The sequence below is a fragment of the Cinclus cinclus genome, chromosome 1, assembly GCF_963662255.1.
Source record: "Cinclus cinclus chromosome 1, bCinCin1.1, whole genome shotgun sequence".
NCBI lineage: Eukaryota > Metazoa > Chordata > Aves > Passeriformes > Cinclidae > Cinclus > Cinclus cinclus.
Window position 1 is genome coordinate 99541276 of NC_085046.1, and position 22171 is coordinate 99563446.

The 22171-nt window shown below is 37.2% G+C and overlaps 1 protein-coding gene across 7 annotated transcripts in view; it reads left to right on the forward strand.

The window, feature by feature from the left end:
* The window catches only part of PTPN2 (protein tyrosine phosphatase non-receptor type 2), a 30024-nt gene extending 8780 nt beyond the window's left edge, over positions 1 to 21244 (forward strand). For 3 of the 7 annotated variants that reach the window (XM_062487831.1, XM_062487813.1, XM_062487840.1), the window contains 7 exons: positions 1425 to 1525; positions 2154 to 2252; positions 3408 to 3545; positions 10375 to 10584; positions 11950 to 12108; positions 14530 to 14720; positions 16240 to 17929. In XM_062487831.1, coding sequence (XP_062343815.1) covers positions 1425 to 1525; positions 2154 to 2252; positions 3408 to 3545; positions 10375 to 10584; positions 11950 to 12108; positions 14530 to 14720; positions 16240 to 16462 — 1121 coding nt within the window. In that variant the 3' untranslated portion in view covers positions 16463 to 17929. Of the gene's footprint in view, positions 1 to 1424; positions 1526 to 2153; positions 2253 to 3407; positions 3546 to 10374; positions 10585 to 11949; positions 12109 to 14529; positions 14721 to 16239; positions 17930 to 20881 lie in introns of those variants that run through there. The other 4 variants (XM_062487849.1, XM_062487822.1, XR_009932980.1 and 1 more) reach the window with 3 other exon arrangements.
* The last annotated feature ends 927 nt before the right edge of the window (positions 21245 to 22171 follow it).

Genomic DNA, 22171 nt, shown 5'->3' on the forward strand with positions numbered 1-22171 from the left:
TTGTCTGCCTGTTTTGTCAGGTTTATGTTTATGGATTTCTGAGATAAGCCTTGTGCTGCACAGGCTGGCTGTCAGTTCATCCATTGTAGTTGTGCTGAATTTGATTCTTGGTAGTTCCTAATGTCACAGTTCATGGCTTTGTGTGTTTCCCAAAGTGTTTGTCTAAAGGAAATGAGCCTTTGGTGCAAGGATGGGTGGGCTGGCATTTTAACAGCAGTCTGGTCCCTGATTGAGTTTTGTGGGTTAGACTAGGTGAATTCAGTTTTAAAAACTGGTATTGCACTGTAATTCATTCTGCTGTCAGTTTCCTTATGGTATCTCTTCCTGAAATCTGTTGAAGTTTCTTAAATTAACTTTAGTTTTCTATTTTTTATTTACTCTTCTAAGTCTCCTAGGTGTTGAGGTTCAGGAGGTTTACAGTCAGGTGAATCTCATTTTCTGGCATGTAGTTGTGTGTAAATTTTAAACTGAAAGTACTGTTTATTTAATACAGTGACCAATAAATGGCTGAAGGATTACTTACTGTGAACAAGTCTGATTACCTAAAGGTGTCCTAGAGGTTCATAGATCAGATACTAAAAGGTTCTAGCAAAAACCATAATGACTTTTTATTACACAGTTTTTTAGTTTGACAATACGATAATCTTTCTTATATTAATGGTAGAATTTTAAACAGAGTCCTTTTCTTGCCTCTGCCATAAACAGGGGAATCTTTAGTCTTGCCTGTGCAATTTTGAGATAAAACCATGTAGTTAGATTAGGCTTCATTTAATTGGATGATTTGTTGCTGAAAATTTTTGGTTTTGCATGTGCCTTTTTAGTTTTTTTATGTTGTATAATATTAGACAATACCTTACATGGAAAATTAAATTGATCAAAGCCTGGCTTGAATTACTGCAAGTAGATTTTATTGGGTATTTTTTAGCTGTGTGAACTTAACTTTGATTCTACATCAACCTTTGAAGCTTCAGTTGACTAAAAATCTTGGAATTTTGAACTTGGGAAATAGTGCTCTGGTGAATAATGATCTGGTGTGATAGGGCAGTGGCTGGTTGGTCAACTCTGGTGTGAGTTGTGGTGCTGTTGCATTAAGGAAATGCAACACTTGAGAGATGACTATGAGGACTTTTAGGCCTGTGTGGGAGGGTAATTTTGTTTGGTTGAGTTTTTTTAATGAAAAATAGGTATTCCAGTTTTCTGAGCAGATTCTGTTAATAGCTGCCTGAAATTACTGTGATGGAGTGTTGAGGGGAGAATAGGACAGTTACCAAAGTGAGAAGTCAGTTTCAATGATATTTGTAGTTTACTGTTTGGGTCATACAGCAGAATTTAGTTCTAGTCACTTGTCACACCTAAACTTGCCTGTTAGAGAGTATTCATCGAGATGGACACATCATTAATTTTTAGCTTTCTTTGAATTTTAGATGATCACAGTCGTGTAAAACTCCAGAACACTGAGAATGACTATATCAATGCCAGCCTAGTGGTCATAGAAGAAGCCCAGAGATATTATATTCTTACACAGGTAAGTAGTACAATTACTGGGTTATTACAGGGGTTGAGACTCTAGGGAGGGGGATTTGTACAGTTGTAATTTGTATTTGGATTGTTTCCTGTCCTCATGAATTACAAGTATCTCATATTAACTGCCAATGTGATGTAGGTGCAAACAGATTATTTTACATTTTAAGAAAAGCTAATGGGGATATCGAAGTATAAGTAATTTACTGTATATGAAGCTTCTCAAATATTTCTTGCTCTTTTCTTCAGTTCTTATGTAAATAGGTTACAACAATACTTCTACCCCTTAATTGATCTTCTACCTTCTGAGCATGCCTGCAGTAGCTTTTCTTCTAACAGCACAATAGTATTGATGCTTAAACCAAAATAACCCTTCCCTGAGTTCTTACTGTTTCTGTTACTTAGTTTTGTTTATTTTTTTTCCTTATAAACCCCCCAGCCCTTTTAAGTCCTGGAATGATCTGTGCAGTGTGGCTGCTTTCTTGCCTGCCATTTCTATCATTCTACTAATAATTTGTTTGAACATAAGACAAAGACTTCTTCCTGTTTCCCACAGTGAGCTATTAACTGTGCTCAAACACTGCTTTGCCTATACATTCTCATGCCTATTTTTGTATTTTTTTACTATGCAGGGTCCACTACCTAATACATGTTGTCATTTTTGGCTAATGGTATGGCAACAACAAACCAAAGCAGTTGTCATGCTGAATAGGATTGTTGAAAAGGAATCGGTAAGTGACATTAGGCCCGAAGTTGTAAAATAAGCCACACAATTTTAATATGGTTGAGTAGCGTTTGATGATTACATTAGAAGAGCTAACAAACATTCTCACTGGAGTGCAGTATAATGTGTATTTAATATAACAGTGAAGTGAGGGAGCTAAGACATGCAGTTCAGTTTGGTGAAAATAGTGTCTAACAAACGTACATCCAGAAAGCTGAAAGTAGCATTCTGAGAAAGGATGTACAGATAGAACTGGTGTGGAGTAGAGGAAGTGTAAGATGTTTCTAAATAGAAGGTGGGAAAACAAGTGTCTTTAGATTAATTCTTCTAAATGTAACAGAGTAGTGTGTTTGTTATATAGAGTTGTTAGCTTAACAATGAAGGCAGACTGCTGCCGAAGAACTGTTGAATTGATCTATTTATTTTTGATTCTTTAAAACCAGTGGCATACGTGCAGAATGCATAAGTCTTCTCTTATGATGCAGTTTCTCTACTCCTGTGCCTAAATGCATTGCAGATTTTTCTTATAAATGTATGTCATTTGAGGTTCTTTGGGTTTTATTTCTGTGCAGCTTAGTGAAAAAAATTGGCTGGTCTGCTAAAAAGTTACTTATTTTCTTCTGCAAACATTTTTCTACAGAAGGTTTGAGTGCAGAGCAAGAGGAATACAAGAAAAAGAATAGTTTTGCATTGGTTTGTTAGTTCATTCTTTTATTCCACTCTAACCTTCCAGTATTCAACAAGCCTGGGTAGAACTGGGTGTAATAGATTTTCTGTAAATGCACAGGTGTGCAAGTCAGAAACAAAGGGGGGAGATGCTGAAATAGCTGAACAGAGATCTCAGTTCCCTGTAGTGAGCTAGAGGGGGGAGAGGGAAGTCTTAAGATGTTTCTCAAAACATGTTAGCCATGTGATGAAAGAAAGCATAAATGCATAAAGCTGGAATGCATAACAGCCACTGAAACAGTTGTAATAACTTGGGTGTAAACATTGTGGACTTCAAGAGTTCCTCAGAATGGGAGCAGGTATTGAGTCTACTATATTGAACAGTGAGGTCACACAATCTGCACATGCAAAGCCCAAAATACTAGGATATTTAACAAGATTTTTCTTTCTTTTTTTTTTTTCCCTTCTTTTTCTTTCTCTTAAAAAAATCCATTAGGTGAAGTGTGCACAATACTGGCCAACAAAAGAAGAGGAAGTTATGACATTCAGTGAAACAGGTTTCCGTGTGAGACTAGTGTCTGAAGATGTCAAATCCTATTACACAGTGCATCTACTGCAATTAGAAAATATCAACGTAAGCTTTTCTCAGTCTGTACAGCTCCTATTCATGGGCTTAAGTATATCATGAGAACCACTTAGCATGATGTCATTTCAGGTTTGAGTGAGCTTTTACACTGGAAATTTTAATGCACTTTGCTTCTGAGAATGTTGAAGATGTTTGTGTGGAAATAGGCAAGTGATTTAGATCTCAGTCTATACATTAGGAGAGATAACATCTTTGGCATTTGTATACTTATATTTTCCATTTGTCAGTACCTTAACATGCTGAATTCTAAATGATGGTAGTGGTGATTCTAAGAGGAGCCGTAAGAATTAACTTAAAGGGAGGAACATGAGTGGAAAATTCTGATTCCCTTTGAATGTCAGAAACCTGACTGAGTAATTACTGATTTTTTTTTTGTGGAACTTGAGTTTTCCATGTAATTTATTTAGTCCAGCTGTCTTAAGTTTTGTGGGGGAGGGGTGATTACCACCTGTAGATAGGTAACTTTATCTCCTCTTGCTTACCTGCCCTTTTGCTCCACAGGACCAACCATCCTTTTCTCTTAAAAAATTAAGCACTTTGACAATTTAAGCAAGTTAAGCTCAAAAAAATTGATCCTGGCCTGAGCTTGGGTTGGAATTTGCTGCTTCTGTTTCAGAGTGGAAGACAGGATTGAAGAACTTGTCTGTTTGTTCCAGCTATGTCTTGTAAGATATTCTCTCTCCCTATAAATCTTGCCTTATATTAATTGAAAATGCTAGTATGGCAAGTTTTCAAGGTTGTCTTTGTCAGACAGTTTGGGAAAGGAAAGCTTGAAGATGCTCTGCATGTTGTTTTATACAACGGTTGATATATTTGTTCCCAAATATTTGAATTTATAGTAACTATTGATGGTATTCCGAGATAATGTTCATTAATTCGTAACCTCCCTGATGAGATCAACATGATAAAACTTAGCATGTTGTTCCTTGATCTTCTCTATGTTCAAAGAGCTTTATGAAATACTGTCCTGCTGACCTGAAGAAACTTCTATTTAGTAGTTTGTTTATTGACATAAAAGGCAAAAGAAAGATGAGTAATGCTGCCTAGCTAGTGCTTGAATAAGAACAACTCTTCCTTTTGGAAAGCTGAGGCAAGTTTTCCTAACTACCAAAAAGGCTTCTTTGTAGAATTGCTCAGTTGATGTTGGTGCTTACTTTTAAACTTCCTATTTTCAAAGGATGCAATTTTCTTTACTTGTGTATAGTTGAACATAACATCAACTGAAAAATGCAGAAATGCCTCAAGGGACAGTGCAATGTATACTGTAGTAGACTTTTGAGTTGGAGCTATTGAGCACTTAAATATCTGGGTTTGTTTTGGACCAGCAGTGCAGGCATGTCAGCACTGTATAGTTTCTTGTGTGATGGCAAACCCAGGACAGTAATACAAATCAGTTTCACAAATACTCACCAATCTTTCTGTAATGATTTTTTTTTTAAAATCATCTCTGTAGCACTTTGGTAAGGTGCCATGGATATTAACTGCAAAGCAGAGCATACTTGGTTACTCAAGCAAAAAAAAGCTCTATGGTTTCTAGTCTAGCACCGTCAATGTTATATGCAGCCTTGTAAGAATTTGATAATTATACCTAAAACTTGCGGGAACTGAGTATTCACAGTAACTTGAAATGTGATCTTAACTGTGTTTATGGAAGTTATTCTGGAGGGGCCTTTGGTGGAGGCAGAGTATAAGACATTTAGCCACTCAGTGCCTGGAATATAGGATGACTCATGAACAAAATATACTCTGAATGCCAAGAATACTTAAATTTTAGTATTTCCTTGAAAACAAGAGTGAACCAAGGTTGTCTTTATAATGCAACTATTCTGAGCTCAATTAAGTTTGTCTTACTGCGGCAAATCTCTTTCAGACATTAACAAAATATGGGTATATGAGGAGTGAAGTGTTCATGTTGTTACCAATGAAACAACCTCTGAGTTTGGTTGGTTTTGTAGTTGCTTTTGTTAAACATTACTTAGAAATATAAGTGGGATTGGAGGCTGTTCTTTTTCAGGATTATATCAAGGCATTTGTTGGTTTGATTGATTTTTTTTTTAATATCTGTTCTAGGAAAAAAAAAAAATTGTTCTTGGAGCTAGCACAGTCCAGTAAAGCTTTGAAGAGAAAATGGTGTTTATTGGTATCTTTCCAAAAGTTTTGAAAAGATTCCCAGTGTTCTTTGTTCTGTTGGTGATTATTTTAGAATATCCTTTTTTTTTTTTTTTTTTTTTTTTTTGCCTGACCCAGACTGCATTTTTAGAATACAGGCATTTGAAGCTGCTTTTCCGTCATAGTTCATTTTGTATCCTCCATGGGTTTGGTGGTGTCAGTTGTCAGCTCTTCAGAAAGTTAAGTGCTGCTTTCTACTATAATAGCTCAGGTACAGAAGTGTCCCTTAATAAAGACTTACTGTGAAGGCTTCCACCAACCAGTGCCTCTTGGAAAATAAGGGTAGAAGGAAGATACTGTTTTCATGTTAAAATTTTGTAATCATTAATGTGTGAAACTGTTGAATGGATGTAATTTGAAACCAAGTGTCCCAGCTTATTGGAGAAGTGACAGTGAGATGTATGACAGCCTATTGTTAAATCTATAAAACAACCCTTTTGAAGTCATGTTGAAAGAGAATTTTCAGGTCTTGACATCTGACTTGGGAAAGACTCCACCTTGTGTTGAATATGTATTTTTAAATTATTCTTTATTGTTGCTTTTAGCCTTTTTTTTTTCCCTTAATGTCACAACTTTATGTATTGGTCTGGAGAAAGAAACTTTATTTTCAGTAATTTCTGGTGTGGCAACACAGATATCCTGAGAAGGATACGGTGTGACACATAATGAATGCTAATAAGCAAAACTACACAGGTACTGAGGAATTCAGGCAAGCTATGTGAGGGAAAATGGGCATCAGATCTTCAGGGACACTAGGGATTGCTTGGGTGAGGAAATGGAGCAGTGGAACTTGAAATTGCAGAAGGAACCTTTCTGAATGTATCTCAGACTGGGTTTCTGGAAGTCAGAATACAGCAGTAGGAGGAGAGGTTTGCAAAGAAATACTTGCTGGGGGAGAAAGGACTAGGAGAAAGGAGCTAAATTTTATGTGACACTGATAGTGTGATACTTCAGAGTAAGGACCATTAATAAATTTCAAGTGGAATGTTAGAGTCCTCCACAAATAGCAAATATTTGGAAAACCCTATTAGTAAAATGGGTTTTCAGCTTAGTACCAAGCTTCTGTGTGGCTGTGACTGTCAGATTAAGGTAATGCACGACTGCTTAGTGGCCCTCACTAGCTGATCCTGTGGATGAACCAGAATATTTGTGATATTATTTGGCCCCCTAATCCTCAGGGCCATTTTAATTTAAATTTTGGAAAACATTTTGGCCATCATGAATGAAGAAATAGAGGAGGCGCTGGTAGAAGTCGATTTATGATTTTGAATTTCAGTTTGTAGAATATTGCCATTATAGCATGCCTTTTCATTTTTATATGATCAAATTAGATGTTAATGAACTTAAATATAGGACCACTGTAGGGTTGTACGTGTGTTATGTCTGCATATATATGACCATTTCAGTTGTGCTTCCCTTATGGATTTTATAAGGAATGTGTGAAACTTGACAGACCAGCATTTTTTTGTCTTCCCCAGTTTTACTTGACCCCGAAGGTACTAATTTAACCTTTGGGCATTTTGGTGGTGTTTTGTTAATGTTCAAACTCTCAGGTGACTGAACAATCTGAAGTTGCTCTTGACATTTTTGCTCCTTTTTTTTTTTTTTTTTTTTTGAGTGATTGGATGATCACTGTAAAAACGTTATGGCAAGGCTTTTTTTTACTGGAACCTAATGGGATATTCCTTTTATGCTCAAGTCCTTGTGTGGATCTCTGGAACTTTAAGCTTGTGCTTTGATCGTCCTTTGATTATACTGTTGGTTTTTCCAGCAGTCAGTGCAGAGCTGTGCAGTGTGGTGGCGTCTTTACAAGTTCATCAGGTTTAGCTATCTTGATTATTTATGGAAAGCTTATTGCAGTAGTTTGCAAGACTTCCACAGTTTGAGTAATTAAAAAAAATAGTTGTTGCAGTGTTGTCTCATGATTATTTGATTATTCAAGATTTTTTTTTTTTTGGTAGCTAGTCTTAGGGAATAAATCTTGGAAAATAGTGTTGTGGTTACCATAGAACCAAGCTGGTTTTCAGTTACCATGCAAAAATACGTCCCTTGTGTACAACATATAAAATTTTATATTGTTGCCTGAGTCTTGCAGTCCAGGGGTTTTTATTTTAAAAGATTAGCTAGTTTCCTGGTAACACTTCAAATTAAATTAGTTGTCATTTAAATTTGAATTTTTGTCTATCAACAGTTGTGAATCAGAAAGCCAGACCTCTTCTCGTAACAGTCCCACGTCACTTCATGTAAGTGCTTTATGGCTCAGTGACTGGGAGTTGTTTAAGAAAGGGTGGTACAGATCCTCACAAAGGCAGTGTTTCAGCTGTATAGCTTGACTGCCAAGCACCACTTGAAAGAACCATTCTGTTTTAGAGAGCAATGTGGGAGGTTTGAAATACTCAAATGGGATTTGGCTGTAGGATTAGAGACTGTGAATTCAAAGATGAGCAGCTGGTTCCAGTGCCTCACAGTGCTACTCTTGTAGAGAGATGAAGAGACTAGGTATTTTTATAATAAGTTGAAGGGATGGAAAATCATGGGATGGATAAAGCCTTCATAGAGGAAAGGAAAGAAAAATGTAATTCTATGGATTAAAACAGAGTGACATGTGCAACAGCACTGTTTCATCTCTCTTTTAGAAATAACTATTTCAGATTAGTGTATAAATAGGGTGATATGTAGCCATACTTGGTTCTTTTTCTTTAGGAAGAAGATGCCAGTGCTTGTTACGGATGGGATTGGGGTAGAGAGCCCACACAAAAGAACCCCCCAACCAAACAAAAGCCCATGCAAACAAACCCCACAGGTCACCTTTTTTGAGGTGACAAAAAAGGGCATTTTTGCCCTCTTGAGGTATAAGGGATGCTTTCATCTGGAAAGCTCTTTCAGAATCCTGAAGCATTAATTAAATTAAATTAAATTTAAATATCAGTTACCACCTACAAAGACAGTCTAGATTCACAAGAAGCAACTTCAACCTTTACTTAGCATGTGCATTCAGCTCACCTCTCCAGTTTTCTTAATTTTGTTTCTAAAGTGATGAATTATTTTTCTTAGAAATAGAGGAAATTGCTTAAATGTTACTTCCAGATTTCTTATGAAAAAATGTGTCTCCTTCATGATTTTTAAACAAACAGGTCATTCAGTTTATTTGTGAGTTACTTTGCTAGTTGAAAAACTGGGTACAGAGGAGCAGTAGGAGAGAAAATGCAAACTCTTTAATGCTTTGCTCCAGACAAAGGGAAGTCCCAGTATATTTATACAATTTAGGACCTGATGCTCCTTTTTTCCCCCTATGAAATCTTAATGCAAACTCGTTTTTCCAATATCATAGATCACACTTTGCTGTCCTTGTTGAACATCTAGCCAAAAGACAAAATACTTCCGGAAGATATCTGCATCTGAGAGTGACTGGAGTCATGTTAATATCCACTATTTTCTGTGAAAGTATTGGCAGTCTTGCAGTATTGGGCATTGAAGGCAAAAGACAAGTTGGGAGACTATTTTTGTTACTGTGGAAACCATGAAATGGATTCTTTTAGTTTCACAAAGGAATTTTGTGAGTTGTCTCTCATAAGAAGTAGAAACAGACTGAGCAGATGAAGAACAGTAGAATTTATTTTAATTTTGTGGCTATATTTTACTGTTGCTGAAGAACAAAAATACTTGTTCTGGAATACATTGATTTTAAATCCTTTTGTGTTCAGACTTTGCCAAGGTTTATGTAGGTTTCAGTTTGTATGGAAAATTAAATAACTTAAATAATAAATTACAACTGAATTAAAAATTAAATAAATTATAAATCTAATTATTTCAATAAATAAAATTATAAATAAATTGCAACCCCCTCCCCACTGAACATTTCTAAAATTCCTGAGCTAAAATCAGTGCTTATTTTGTCTCAGAATCACCATGGCAAGGAGTAGCATTTAACAGCAGCTCTGGAATGAGTTCCATAAAATATAATCCAAATTTCATATACATACTCTCTTGCTGTCATTTCAGTACTTGCAGTTAGCTGGTCGTGTTAGGAGAGGAATTCTTAACAGAGTGGTTTTAAAGCAGCTGTATGATTTTGGAATCCTCCTTTTTTGCTTAAAAAAGATAGAAGATGTCCATACAGCAGAAGTCTTGCTAGACATCCTGCTATATGGGTTTTATAGCCTTTTCCAGGAAGGAACGCTTCGTGCTCCTCTCAGTAATGTGGTTAGTATGAAGGAGATGTAATACCTCTTGGCATTAGAGCTTGCTCTAAGCAAGAATGCAGAGCGTGTACAATGCTGACATGGGTTTTTTCAGTCATGTCAATTCTAGCTGTCCAGTAAGTGCTGTCAGCCATTGAACTGCATTATTGGTAGACAAAGGAAGATATTTGGGAGTAAGTAGTAAAGCAAACCAAACATAATATTGGAAGTTTGAGAAGAAGAAAAAACAAAGCGTGTGGTAATAATTGCGAAGGAGAAAATTACTGACTCAGATAAAACTCTTCAGTGTGCACTGTTGGTTGTCATCCAGCTTGAAGCAAGTTGGGTTGTTTGTCTTAATGGGAAGTCTAAAATAGAAAATATTTGTTGATTGAGACTGGGGAAATGTGTGCTAACTGAGCCAAAGAGGAATGCTTTCTAGTTCTAGTGTTTGTTTTTACTTTCAGAGTGGTGAGTCCAGGATGATCTCTCATTTTCATTATACTACATGGCCAGACTTTGGAGTTCCTGAATCCCCAGCTTCATTCCTGAACTTCCTGTTTAAAGTCAGAGAATCTGGTTCACTGAGTCCTGAACACGGACCTGCAGTAGTTCACTGCAGTGCAGGAATAGGACGTTCTGGCACATTTTCATTAGTAGATACTTGTCTTGTTCTGGTAAGTGTTTGCATTTTCTCTGTCACCCCCTTCCCTTCTCCTGACATCCTGCCAACCTTCCCAATATGGGCTTTTTGTTCAGAAGGCTTTAAAAACATTGAAGTTAATAACATTCCAGTGGAAACTTAAATTAAGACATCATGCTTTTTTTTTCTTCACATATTTTGATGTCAAAAACACAGCTCTTGAAATGCATTTACAAATCCCTCTTGAAGTACCCCAGGACAATTATATATTCTCAAAGCTTCCTGGAAAGTAAATTGTAAACATTATTTTCCTTTTACGTAAGATGTGCTTAGAAAAGGTTGAGGATTGGTTGTTGTTTTTCATATGAAAAAAGCTTGTGAATATATATTGAGTTTATTGAATCTGCAAGTCCTTTTCTTCAGAACCCTTTTCTTAAGCATGCAGAAAAATTGTTATTGTTATCTGAATTAGGATGAGAACTCAGGCTTGTCCCTAATTCTCCTGCAGTGTGTAATGGAGGGTGGTGCAGAATTTCCCCTGCTGTGCAGCCCTCTGGGTAGTAGGGCTTGGTAGCCAGTTCCAGTGCTGCATGGATGTATAGATTTTTTTGCTTATTAGTGAACTGCATCATCTATAATTGCTCATGACACAAGTGAACTTTGAATGTTAAATAATATTTTAAATAAATCAGATTTTTTGTTGGACTTGAAAGTCCAGGCACAGAGTTTTCTTTTTGTGCTTGGTAATAGTGAAAAGGACAGCACAGGTTTAACTGAAATAGGATTTCAATTAAATTACAAGAGATGCATTTTCTGGTTTGGCAGGATCCTCTCAACTTACTTTTTGTTGGGTTTTTTGCTTCAGTTTTTCTTTGGTTTTTTGCATTTCGAAAAACACGGGTATATTTTGATGCAGATGTACTTCAAAAACACACTGTGAATGTAATGTGGGGACAAGCGTGTGCATTGCTTGGGTTTGGGGTTCTGCTTTAAATAAGGAAACTTCTGCCATAGTCAGTCTGAATTGCTGTTCTATTCAGAAGCAGTAGGAAATCTTACTTTGCAGCTCTGATTCTTACCATTCTCTTTCAGTGTTCAAATACAAGCCTGAATAAAACTGAGCATATCTATGTGTTTTAATTTGAAGATTTAGTATTAGGGTACTAATTTATTTGTTTAATACATGAGCCTTGATTTGTTCATAGTATAAGTTTTCATTAGATGGTTTGCATTTTTCTTTCAAAAACAAATTAGAAATAATTTGAGATGTTAATCTTCCATATAACCAATAGAAGCATAATATGGAGGAATTCATTTTTAGATTGAGTTTTATGACTGATTTTTACTTGTTATTATTTTTTATATACCATTGACACTTTAAATGTAACTTGCTTTACAGATGGAGAAAAAAGACCCATTTTCTGTAGATATTAAGAAGGTATTACTGGATATGAGAAAATATCGAATGGGACTTATTCAGACTCCTGATCAACTAAGATTTTCATATATGGCTGTAATAGAAGGAGCAAAATTTATAATGGGGGATTCAACTATACAGGTAAATGTTTAGCTCCATTATTTGAACAGCAGATTGCAGCAGTAGTGAAAAATAAATTCCAGATTATTTAAAACATGTAATTTTGTGGGATTTAAATAATTAGTTTTTTTCATTATTTTCCTAGGAAGTATCAAAGAGTATCTGTTCAGTGCCTTCTATCAAACTAAACTTTTAACCCTATGTATATGTCCCCTCTTAGATAAAATATCAAAATAATTTGTCTGTCCAAATGTTTAAAAAAGGTTCAATTGATGTTTTCCATACTAAAAAGGAAAAGTAATGCCCAGTATCACTTTGAAGATAGCAGGGATCTTTTTAAGAATTTCCTGATCTTTGCTATTTTCCTAGCAGATCAGTTGCCTGATGCTACATATAATATTTGTTGGTAAAGTTGCCTTGTTTCTTCATAGCCTTTAAAATTTGTGGTACGGTTAGTCTAATCTAGCCAAATATAATGATTTGGGGTGCAGAGAGATTACCAAATCTCCCTGTTTTATCAGCGTCTCTTGCAGGCATAACAGCTTACAGCTTTGTTAAGTGGCTCAGACTAGGTGGGAGGGAGACTGAGAGGAGAGGCTTTGAAACACATTTAGTTCTGCTTTCATATGCTAGGGCTTTTTTATTTTGTTGAAATCATGAATAGAGCAGATGAGTTAAAACACCTTTCCTTTCTTTGTGGTAATAGTAGTAGAAGTCTGATTCTTCCCTCTAACAAATGTTTCTTCACTTGCTGTGTAAATAAAGAAATAATTTTACTTAATTTTACTTAACTGCTAGATAGTGTGCTGCTGGTATGACACCTGTGCCATATGTCTAGAAGACTTGATGATTCATCCTAATGCAAACAGCAGTTTAGTCTCTTCATGTTTCTGGTGATATGAGTAATATTGTGTCCAGTAATACTTTTCTGCTTTGCTTTTTAAAAAAAACATGCTCCAAACTGAGCAGCTTTGGTTCCCACAGTCACCCATGTAGATAAAACGATTTCTTACTTCTGGATACAAGGGAACAATGTCAGCTCAGAATACTGCTTGTCATGTTCAAGTGTGTGTTTATTCATAGTAAGAGGGTGCCTGGGAAGGCACACTTCTCGTTTGTTCTCATGTTATGATTATTCAGATGATCTTCCTTAAATCAGTGTTTCCTGCAGCGCAGGGGTTTGTCCTGCTGCTTCTCTCTTTAGGCCTCAGCATTATGTGCAGAAAATCAATTGGCAGTGCTCAGAAAGCATATTTCTCCTTTCAAGGTCAGCTAGGTCTTTTTTATTCTGTAAGGAACAGTTGTACTCTTCAGAGTGTGAAAGGTAATCACTTCTCTGCCAGTGATGGAGGGCCTGAATTATTGAACACCTCTCTTATTTAATGTTAGCCAAATGTTCATCTCTGATGTCTCCTTGGATTTTAGAAGTCAGTAAACTGTGCAAACACAACTTTCACTTGCAGTGGAGGAGTTCATTGTTAAATGTGCCAGCAGTCCATTTATAAGTAGCTGGTTTTTATATCATACTCTAAGTTTGATATTTAGTATAGACCAGCAATCTTGAAATCATTCCATGGACAGGAGTCTATTCCTTGTTTTGAGAAGATTCCATTTTCAGTTCATCTACCTTATCACAGACTTTTAAAAGTAATTGATTTTTTTTTCCTACAGGGTATAAGATATCTCTATAGGCACTGGCTGATTTGTGTGAGGAAAGAAGTGATTGTGCTTTAGGGCTGCTTCTTTTCCTTCTTGTGCACTTTTTAGGGTTCTTTTCTGCATTAAATTTTGTTGTAGCAAGTCCTTCAGACTATTTATCATTAGGACAAGTTACCCATTAGGACAGAGATCTAGCAAAACAGGTTTACTTCCAGTTTCTTTTTTCTTCCATCTCATTTCAGACTACTTCTCAAAACAAGGTGAATAAGTGTTCTATGATGCAGTAGATCTTTGGGCTAATGGGTCGCTAGGTGAAATAGTAGGCCATGACTCTGGCATAGATAAGTCTTTGTTAAATTTTCCCAGTTCTTTCCTTGTAGGCAGTTGTTGTATACAAGGCCCTATTGTATTTTGAAGCCCTAAAAGGTAAGAACACAGCACAGGCCTGTAGCAAATAGAGGGAGATGGGAAGTACTGGACAGTGCAGGATTTTATAAGACAGGATGCTTCCTAATTGTGGAGCTGTTGTGGACAGTACAAACCCTGAAGGTAGAGGCCTTGCAGTGGCACCATCCTGGAAAAACAGAAAAAAGGATTGTTGATGATTGTTGGAAAAGACACATCTTGACCTAACTTTATCTAGCAGCTTCATCTGGCAATTTTTTTTTCTTGATCTGGTAGTTCCTTTATTCTACTTCTGTGACTGTTCTTTTGGAAGACATCTTGGCAAGGGGACCCTTTAATATTAGGGGAATGTTTGAAATATGTTCTCCTTGTTTTCAGAAACGGTGGAAGGAGCTCTCTAAGGAGGACCAAGTGCCAAGTTCCGAGCAGTCTCCTCCACACCCAACCAAAATAACCCCAGAGAAGTACAATGGGAACAGCATAGTCCTGGAGAACAAAGATCAGATGGAGAAAATAAACACTGACCTGTCCACTAAAGTTCAAGATATCACAGATGGGAACATTGAAAAGTAGGCAAGAAAAAGAAACTTTTAAAAGGCAGATACACTCTCAAAAGGCTGAATTATTGTCTGCTTTTCTTATTGTAAAAAACATTCAAGATCTTTCTGCAAGGGAGAACAGGTGGTATTTGACCGTCTTATTTAATGATTTTAAAAATACCACCTCAATGATTCCTTGTGATATGGTTTTACTGTTCAGAAGTCAAGAGAAGAAAAGCAAATGTCTCAAACTGAAGCAGCTAGACCTCACACTTTGAAAGCATTTTCTTAACAGATTGTCAGTGAACTCCGCTGTGAAGTGTGAATGAGGTCCTAAAATTGTCCAGCATAATTTCATACTGATTTTTAAATACAATGCTAACTTATGTTTCAAAAAATACATGGTTCTTCAGAAACACAAAAGTTTTATCACATACCACTTTCTGTGTAGTGGTTGAAATTATATCATTGGAGCCATGTATTACCCTCTGTTCATGTTAAATCTGCCTGCTGTGAGTAGGTTCCTTTGGTTTAGCCAAGTCAGGTGAATTTACCTTTCTTTAGGAGCGCTGATGCCTCAGCTGGGAGGCATTGTGTCACTTGGGCCTTCCTACATGTGGGTTGCCAAATGTTGATCCATAGCCAGAGATCCAGAAACTGGGCTAGGGCTGTGCCAAACTGAGCCATGTGGTGCACAGTAGGAGGCAGGGTCTGTCCCGAAAGGCTGCAGCCTGAGACGAGACACAGCAGTTCAGTGCAGATAGGCTGGAATTCCAGAATAACAGCTGGCACACCAAATGCCCCAATGAGTTTCTTTCTGTCTTCATGAATGTTTTGACAGCAATTCTGTAGACGTTTGAAGGAGCCCCTCACAAGAAGGAGTGAGGGTGTTGGGTGTGTGTTAGAAGTCAGTCAAATATTTTTTTTTTTGTCAGAGTTACACTGTCTTAGAGATTGTGAGGGCACTTCTGGAGGCAAGAATTTCAAGGTCATCCTGATAGTGAACTTGGGTTTATTGTGTGTCCTTTATTAAGATCTGGTTTGCATCCCGAGATGAGTGCTATTAAACCTGCCTGTGGCTGTGAGTAGGGGTTGGAGTCAGTGTATCATTGATGATGGTGTGAACTCTGCAGTGGAGGCACCTTTTAAATACTGTGATGCTTGCACGTGGTACTTGGCAATGTATATAAAGGCAGCCTTCACACAAAACAGCCACCAAAAGGGGCACAGACAGGGGTGAAAGACTCAGCTCAGATAATTTAACTAATTCTGTTCTTGTAGATGAACTTACAGATGAAGTACTCATAGATGAAGAAAGTGTATATCTTTACACCTGTCATTTACTTATTCATGAGGCTTCACTGTCTGAAACTCTGCATCAGGGTGGTTAAAACATAATAAAGGATTGCTTGGTTTGGATGTTACATACTGCTGCCATATATTATTGGTGTGTTAACTGTTGGGAGTGTTTGAAAGAGGTTTGTTTTAATATTATAATAGCATTTTTTCCTGTTCTTCAGTGTAAGATTCACTTTTTTTTCTTTTTAAGTTCTTCTGTCCGAAAACGACTGCGGGAGGATAGAAGAGCAAATACAGCACAGAAGCTGCAGCAGATGAAGCAGAAGTTAAATGAGACTGAAAGAAAAAGAAAAAGGTGGTTATACTGGAAACCTATTCTCACTAAGATTGGGTTTGGTACACTGATTTTAGTTGGTGCTTATTCTTGCTGGAAAATGTATTTTCAAGAACATTCCTTTGTAAGTGAACAGTAAGTGTGACTGCTCAAACAGATAATTTTGCTGGAAGGTAATGAGTAGGGGTGTGACTTAAAGCATAAACTCCTTATTCCTGGAATGGGTACAGACTGTTACATACAATAGAGAAGTGATGTAAACTTGATCTCATGTCGACATCTCAGGATTTTCCACTGCAGGTACTTAGACAAATGAACCGCTGCCCCCCACAGAATTGATGGTTTTTGTTTAATATGAGCAGGTACAAACTTGCTGCAGCTGTTTATATACTTTTTAAAATGATGTTCTGCCAGATCTTGAACAAATGCTGAACCACGGAAATTTAGCTCCTGAAGGCTGTCTGGATTTAAATTTACATGCCTGACATAAGCAATAAACAGTGTTGTATCATTTACATTATTAATGCAAAGAAATTATCCTTAAATATGTGTAATGTGTAATGTACTAGTGACAAGAACATAAACATTTTATATTCTTACGACCTAGGATAAATATATTTTATAATTGCATATTTAATCTTTTTGTAGTTCACTGTACTTTTAAAAGCTCAGTTTGTACAAATTTCTGACCAAAAGAATTTCATTTTGAAACTAAATGTAATTATAATTTGTGCATGGAAGGAGTAGTGCAACCATTCCCCATATTTGACTCGCCAGTTTGAAATGAGCAGCTAGGGGTCTGATGAAGCACTTACCAATTTCTGCTCTGTTAATCTGCATTCCTTATTTATTTTTTGTAGTTTTCATTATTTAAGTAAGACTTGGATTTTTTTAAGGCTTTTGAGAACTTAGCCCCCACTGAAAGTTATACTGTTGATTATTGTATTCAGATTTCAGCTACTGTTTGAAGGCCAATATTGTTCAAGTTCTGACATTCCATTAAATGTAAAACATAATGCTTTGTGTGTCTTTAGATTTTAATTGCTAGAAAGAATAAAATTATTCATCGGTAATAGTTGTAGAAAACACATCAAAGGAAACGGTAGTTGGACTTCCAAGGGTGCCTCTAATAGAAGAAATGCTGGTATGGTTCTGCCATACCCAGTGTTTTCAGCTGTATGAGCCACTTTGGTAGCTTCACAAAGTCTAGAACTGCTTTTCAGGTTCCCCAGCACTGTATTAGAGAGACATGCTAGTAAAACTATTGGTGACTAATATTTTGGGAGTATCTGTGCTACAGCCCCTTTGAAATTATTGAGCACTCCCTTTCCATTACTTGGGTAGTAACACTTTCTAGATAGTAATTCAACACAAACCACTTTCTGCCCTTTAAATTACCTTTGAAGACAGAGATGGTATATGGCTGAATGTAGCTTGGTGTTCAAGCTGGGATCTAGTAATTTGTAGGATTGGATTTGAAATGCGAATTTTGTTTATTCAAGCATTGCCTTGTTGGGTAACTTCAGAGAAGTTGTTTTGTCCTTCCGTTTTCTAAGCTTGGTTGTTTTCTGTTGGGTGTGGGGTCTTGGGAGTTTTTCTTCCACACACCCCCCCCCCCCCCCCCCCCCCCCATTTTATAAAGCACTTCTTAGGTTTCCTGCTGAAAAGTACTCAAAGAGCTGGATGATTATTTGCTCCCTATTCAAAGGAATAGATGTCAAAGTTTTCCAGTACATCCAAGCTTGGTAGTCACATATAAGGCATGGGGCCCAGTTACGCTGACATTTACTGCACAGACCTAAGTACAGCTTACTCTTTAAAATTCTCATTTTGCAATAGCTGATACTAATTCTGGACTACACTGTATAATAAACAAATGCTGAAGGGTCTGGATGAGGAAAACAGGTGTAGTTTCATGGAGTACTGGATTTGGGAAGTTATGTATCAGTAGAACAAGACAATTTGTTCCATGGCATAGCTGGCCAACTGTGCAGCTCGAATAGCAAAATGACTGCTGGGACATAGCACAGGCAGGCAGCTCATATATTTTAAGACACTTCACAATTTTTACAACCACAGTAATTTTTAGCCAGCAAGAAGACTGTCAACAGTTTTTGGTTTTTTTCCTTTAAAATGAGGACAGGTTTTTCAGTATCAGCTATAACTAATAGTAGGTGTAAATGTATGTGCCTTATAAAGATATTTTGGTTATGGAAAAATACATGAAATGTTATTTAAATGCTTTTGTAACAGAACTATTCCAGATTTTATTCTAGATACTTAAAAGCAGCTAAGGAAAAAGTGCAGGCAAAACTTGGACTGATACCACACTGTCATTTATTGCCTTTCTTTTGGCATGAGGATTTCCTGGGCTACCAGTATCCTACAGGCACAGAGCTCTAACTGCAGCTTGTCAAGTTGTCACTTCATTTTTTTTTTCCTGATTCCATCTTCTAAATTCTGACTTTTCAGTTTTCTTGATCCTGAGTCATCATTCCTCCGTTCAGGATATGGGGCAAGGCAGGGGGCAGCCAATTCAGATCACCTCACACTCTGTTACCTTCTTGATGCAATAAAGCAGGACTTGCACATTCAGCAGTTGTTCTGTAAGAGTTTGGTTCTGTGATTGCAAGTACCTTGGGAGTCTTAACTTTTAATAATTTAGGGAGGATGAACCAGTACAAGCCTTGGACTTTTCAAAACTATTGTTCATTAATTGTTCATGATAGTATGAGAATAGTAAGGAAAACCAAGTGATTGGTTTCTTTGTACATTCCAGGAAATAATTTGGATAAAAATCTTTCTGGTCCATCACTATTCCTTAAAACCCAAAATCTGGAGGATTGTTTTCCTTGCTGCACATTAAGCCCTTGTGATACTTTGTTATTCTGGAGGATTAAAATTTTGCAGCAATTTTGCACAGCTTGAATGTTAAATAAGAATAAATATGGACCAAAGTGAAGAACTGTCAATCCCAGTCACCTCTGTCACAGGAAATGCTTAAAGGGTGAAATTGAAGGGCATGCATTCTGACCCCTCTCCTCTCACCCTCTTCAATTTCTGGCAAACTGCTGGCTAGTCCCATGCTACTTCTAAAATGCCCTTGGGCTCCATTCACAATGTTACTGTGTTGGTTTTTCTCCTCTTCTCTGGAAATGCATCACTTGATATATTTGATGCATAGCAGGCATCTCTGATTAAACAGTGTTTGACTCTCAGATGAACACTTGTAAACAAATGCACGCTTTCATAAAAAAACACCTAGCAAACATTTGGATCTCCACTGCAAGGGGTTTGCAAGATTGGAATTAATCCTCTAGATTTCCTATTTGTGTTCTTGGTGCAGGGACAGTCCACTTAGTGACGGTACATCTGTATTTTCCTTGAAATGTATTAAGTAAAATAATTTAATTCAATGTGAAATAGCAGTTTGGAAGAAACCTCTGGATTTGCTATGGAAGTGAGATGTTGCCAGTGAAACGTGGCTTGTTTTGTTAAACCTCAAGTAATATGTTTTACTGACATCAGTTTATATCCCTCTGAAAAGGGAAGAGGTGTAAATGTGTATGCATGTATGTGTGACTGGATCATGCAGGCAATGGAAAAGCCTGGTTAGCTTTATGTTTAATGAATGTAAACCAAATTATTTAGTTTGCTGTTTGGCATTATAGTAAAACCTGAGACACTTGAGGACTGCATGAGAAACTAAATTAACAATGACAAAAGAGGAAGTCTTCTGCAGGGCCAAGTGGCTTAAGCCAGAGGACTATTTGCAAAGGTAATGTGACACACAGTAGTCTTCCTGGGCCTTTTTGTTTGCCCCCAAAGTTTTAAGTCAGTCTTTCATTTTTATGTACAAAAAATAAATGTGTTCAAAATTGCATCTCTGTCTGAGTCTTTATTTAAATTGGAAGGATAAATACTTGGAAGCTCTCTTTCAGTGTGTCATAACTGGTGGAGGAAAGCCGCTTTATGTCAGTGTAGTGCTTGCAGAACTCAGACGCATTTTACCTGTAGTAGCTTGGGGGTGTGGTGCTGTGAACCCTGAGGTCTCTTTCTGTAGACTCTCAGAGTAGAGTCTTCTCTTGCCTAAGAACAAAATGTCCAGTGCTGGGGTGTCTTTTTCACTACAGGAAATCTTTGCCTAGAAACAGTGACTTTCAAGCTGCTGTAGCAGGATTGGCCTCCAAAGCTGTGAGAGGTGATGTGTTTTGAGATGTAGCCTGCCATAGTCCCTCTGAGGCTCAAGGAGACTTCTGCAGTGCTTGTGGTTATATGTGTGAGGAAGTGGTTTGCTGGACTGAGACCTGTACTTGCAACTCTCCAGCAAGGATGTGCCTTATACTGTAGTATGGAAATACCTTCTGGAAAAGCAGCGACTTTCCAAGAGTACTTGCTCAGAGGCAGTACTTGCTCCAGGGAACACACGAAGCTGTTTGGTGTTGGACAGTGAGCTGCAAACCCACTGTCGGTTCTTAGCTTTTTTTGTTGTTGTTGTTGTTTTTTATCCCCGTACTCTGTACTGAATCGGTGACTTTCTTTTGGTTGTATGTCGCAGGCCGAGACTGACTGACACCTAAGCCTTCGAGACTTGTGAATATTCTGCAGCTATAAACTGCAAATTCTTGACATGCAAAGCGAGACATGACCCCCCCTCTTCGGGAACAAAAAGTGAGGTCTGTTAAGTACCAAGAAGACCTCAGTTATCTGTTTACAGCGTAAACTGCACCGAGGGGATGAAGACCACCAGCACCGTGTACTACTTTGCAAAACAAAATAATTTACCATCTTGTGTTTTTATAATGCCTGTATTAATGTAGAAATATGTAAAAGAAATAAATTAGGAAGTATTTTGTTTTGTACTGCCATTCTTATTGTATTTTTATACTTTTTGGCAGCATTAAATATTTTTTTAAATTGATGATGTGCTGTTGTGTGCGCGTTATGTTAGGGAGAACCTGTTAGGAGTGTGTGTTGTGGAAAAAGAAGGGTTTTGCCTTAAGGTTTCCTGATACCTGTCTTAACTGGAAAATGGCAAAATTAGAATGTGCTTTATGCAAGTATTTTCATTAATGCTAAGTATCGTAGTTTGATTTAGGAGGAACTCTTGCACATTTGTTTTGTAATACACCACTAAGAATATTATCAATCTGACCAGTTGGTTTGTTAATTCTTTTTACATTTGCTATAAAATATGCACAAAATGTTCAGAGTAACTTTGTGACAGGAAACTGTTCTGTTGGTGATGCTTTAAAGGGAGGAAAGAGGGAAAACCTGAACTCTATTGATCCATGGTCCTGTGTAGTTAACGGGAGCTGAGGAACAAAAACGAAGCGCACAGAAGTCAATGGTATTTGTAATTAAACAGGTTTTGGATTGTGCCATTGCTGTGTGTTCTATGTATGGTATTTTCCTTCACATCTGCCACCTTCTGTCAGTGTTCTCCTTGACAGTCAGGATGGGTTGGAAATGGGTAAACAAGAGTGCTGCTTAAAGGAGTTCTTCCAACGAGTTCAGCAGGGTTTCCCACCTGTGCCTTCTGTAACAAAGCTGATCTCACTTCTGCACTTGTTCTCTCATGGTTTCAGATAAACCTTAACTCACAAAACTCTGTATCTTTACTATGACTCTCTAAACTGGCATGTGGTGGGGTTTTATATGGAATTTGTACCTTGCATATTTTTGTAACAGGTTTTTGTACAAGTCATATAGTTACTGGAAGTGAAGTGTAGAACTGGGGGGGGATCTAGGCCAACTGAGGCAATTTTTGCTAAAAAAGGCAGCAGCCTGAAATCTTATCAGAACTTGGTCTTGAGGCCTGTTCATGAAAGCAGTTATATTCAGAGTT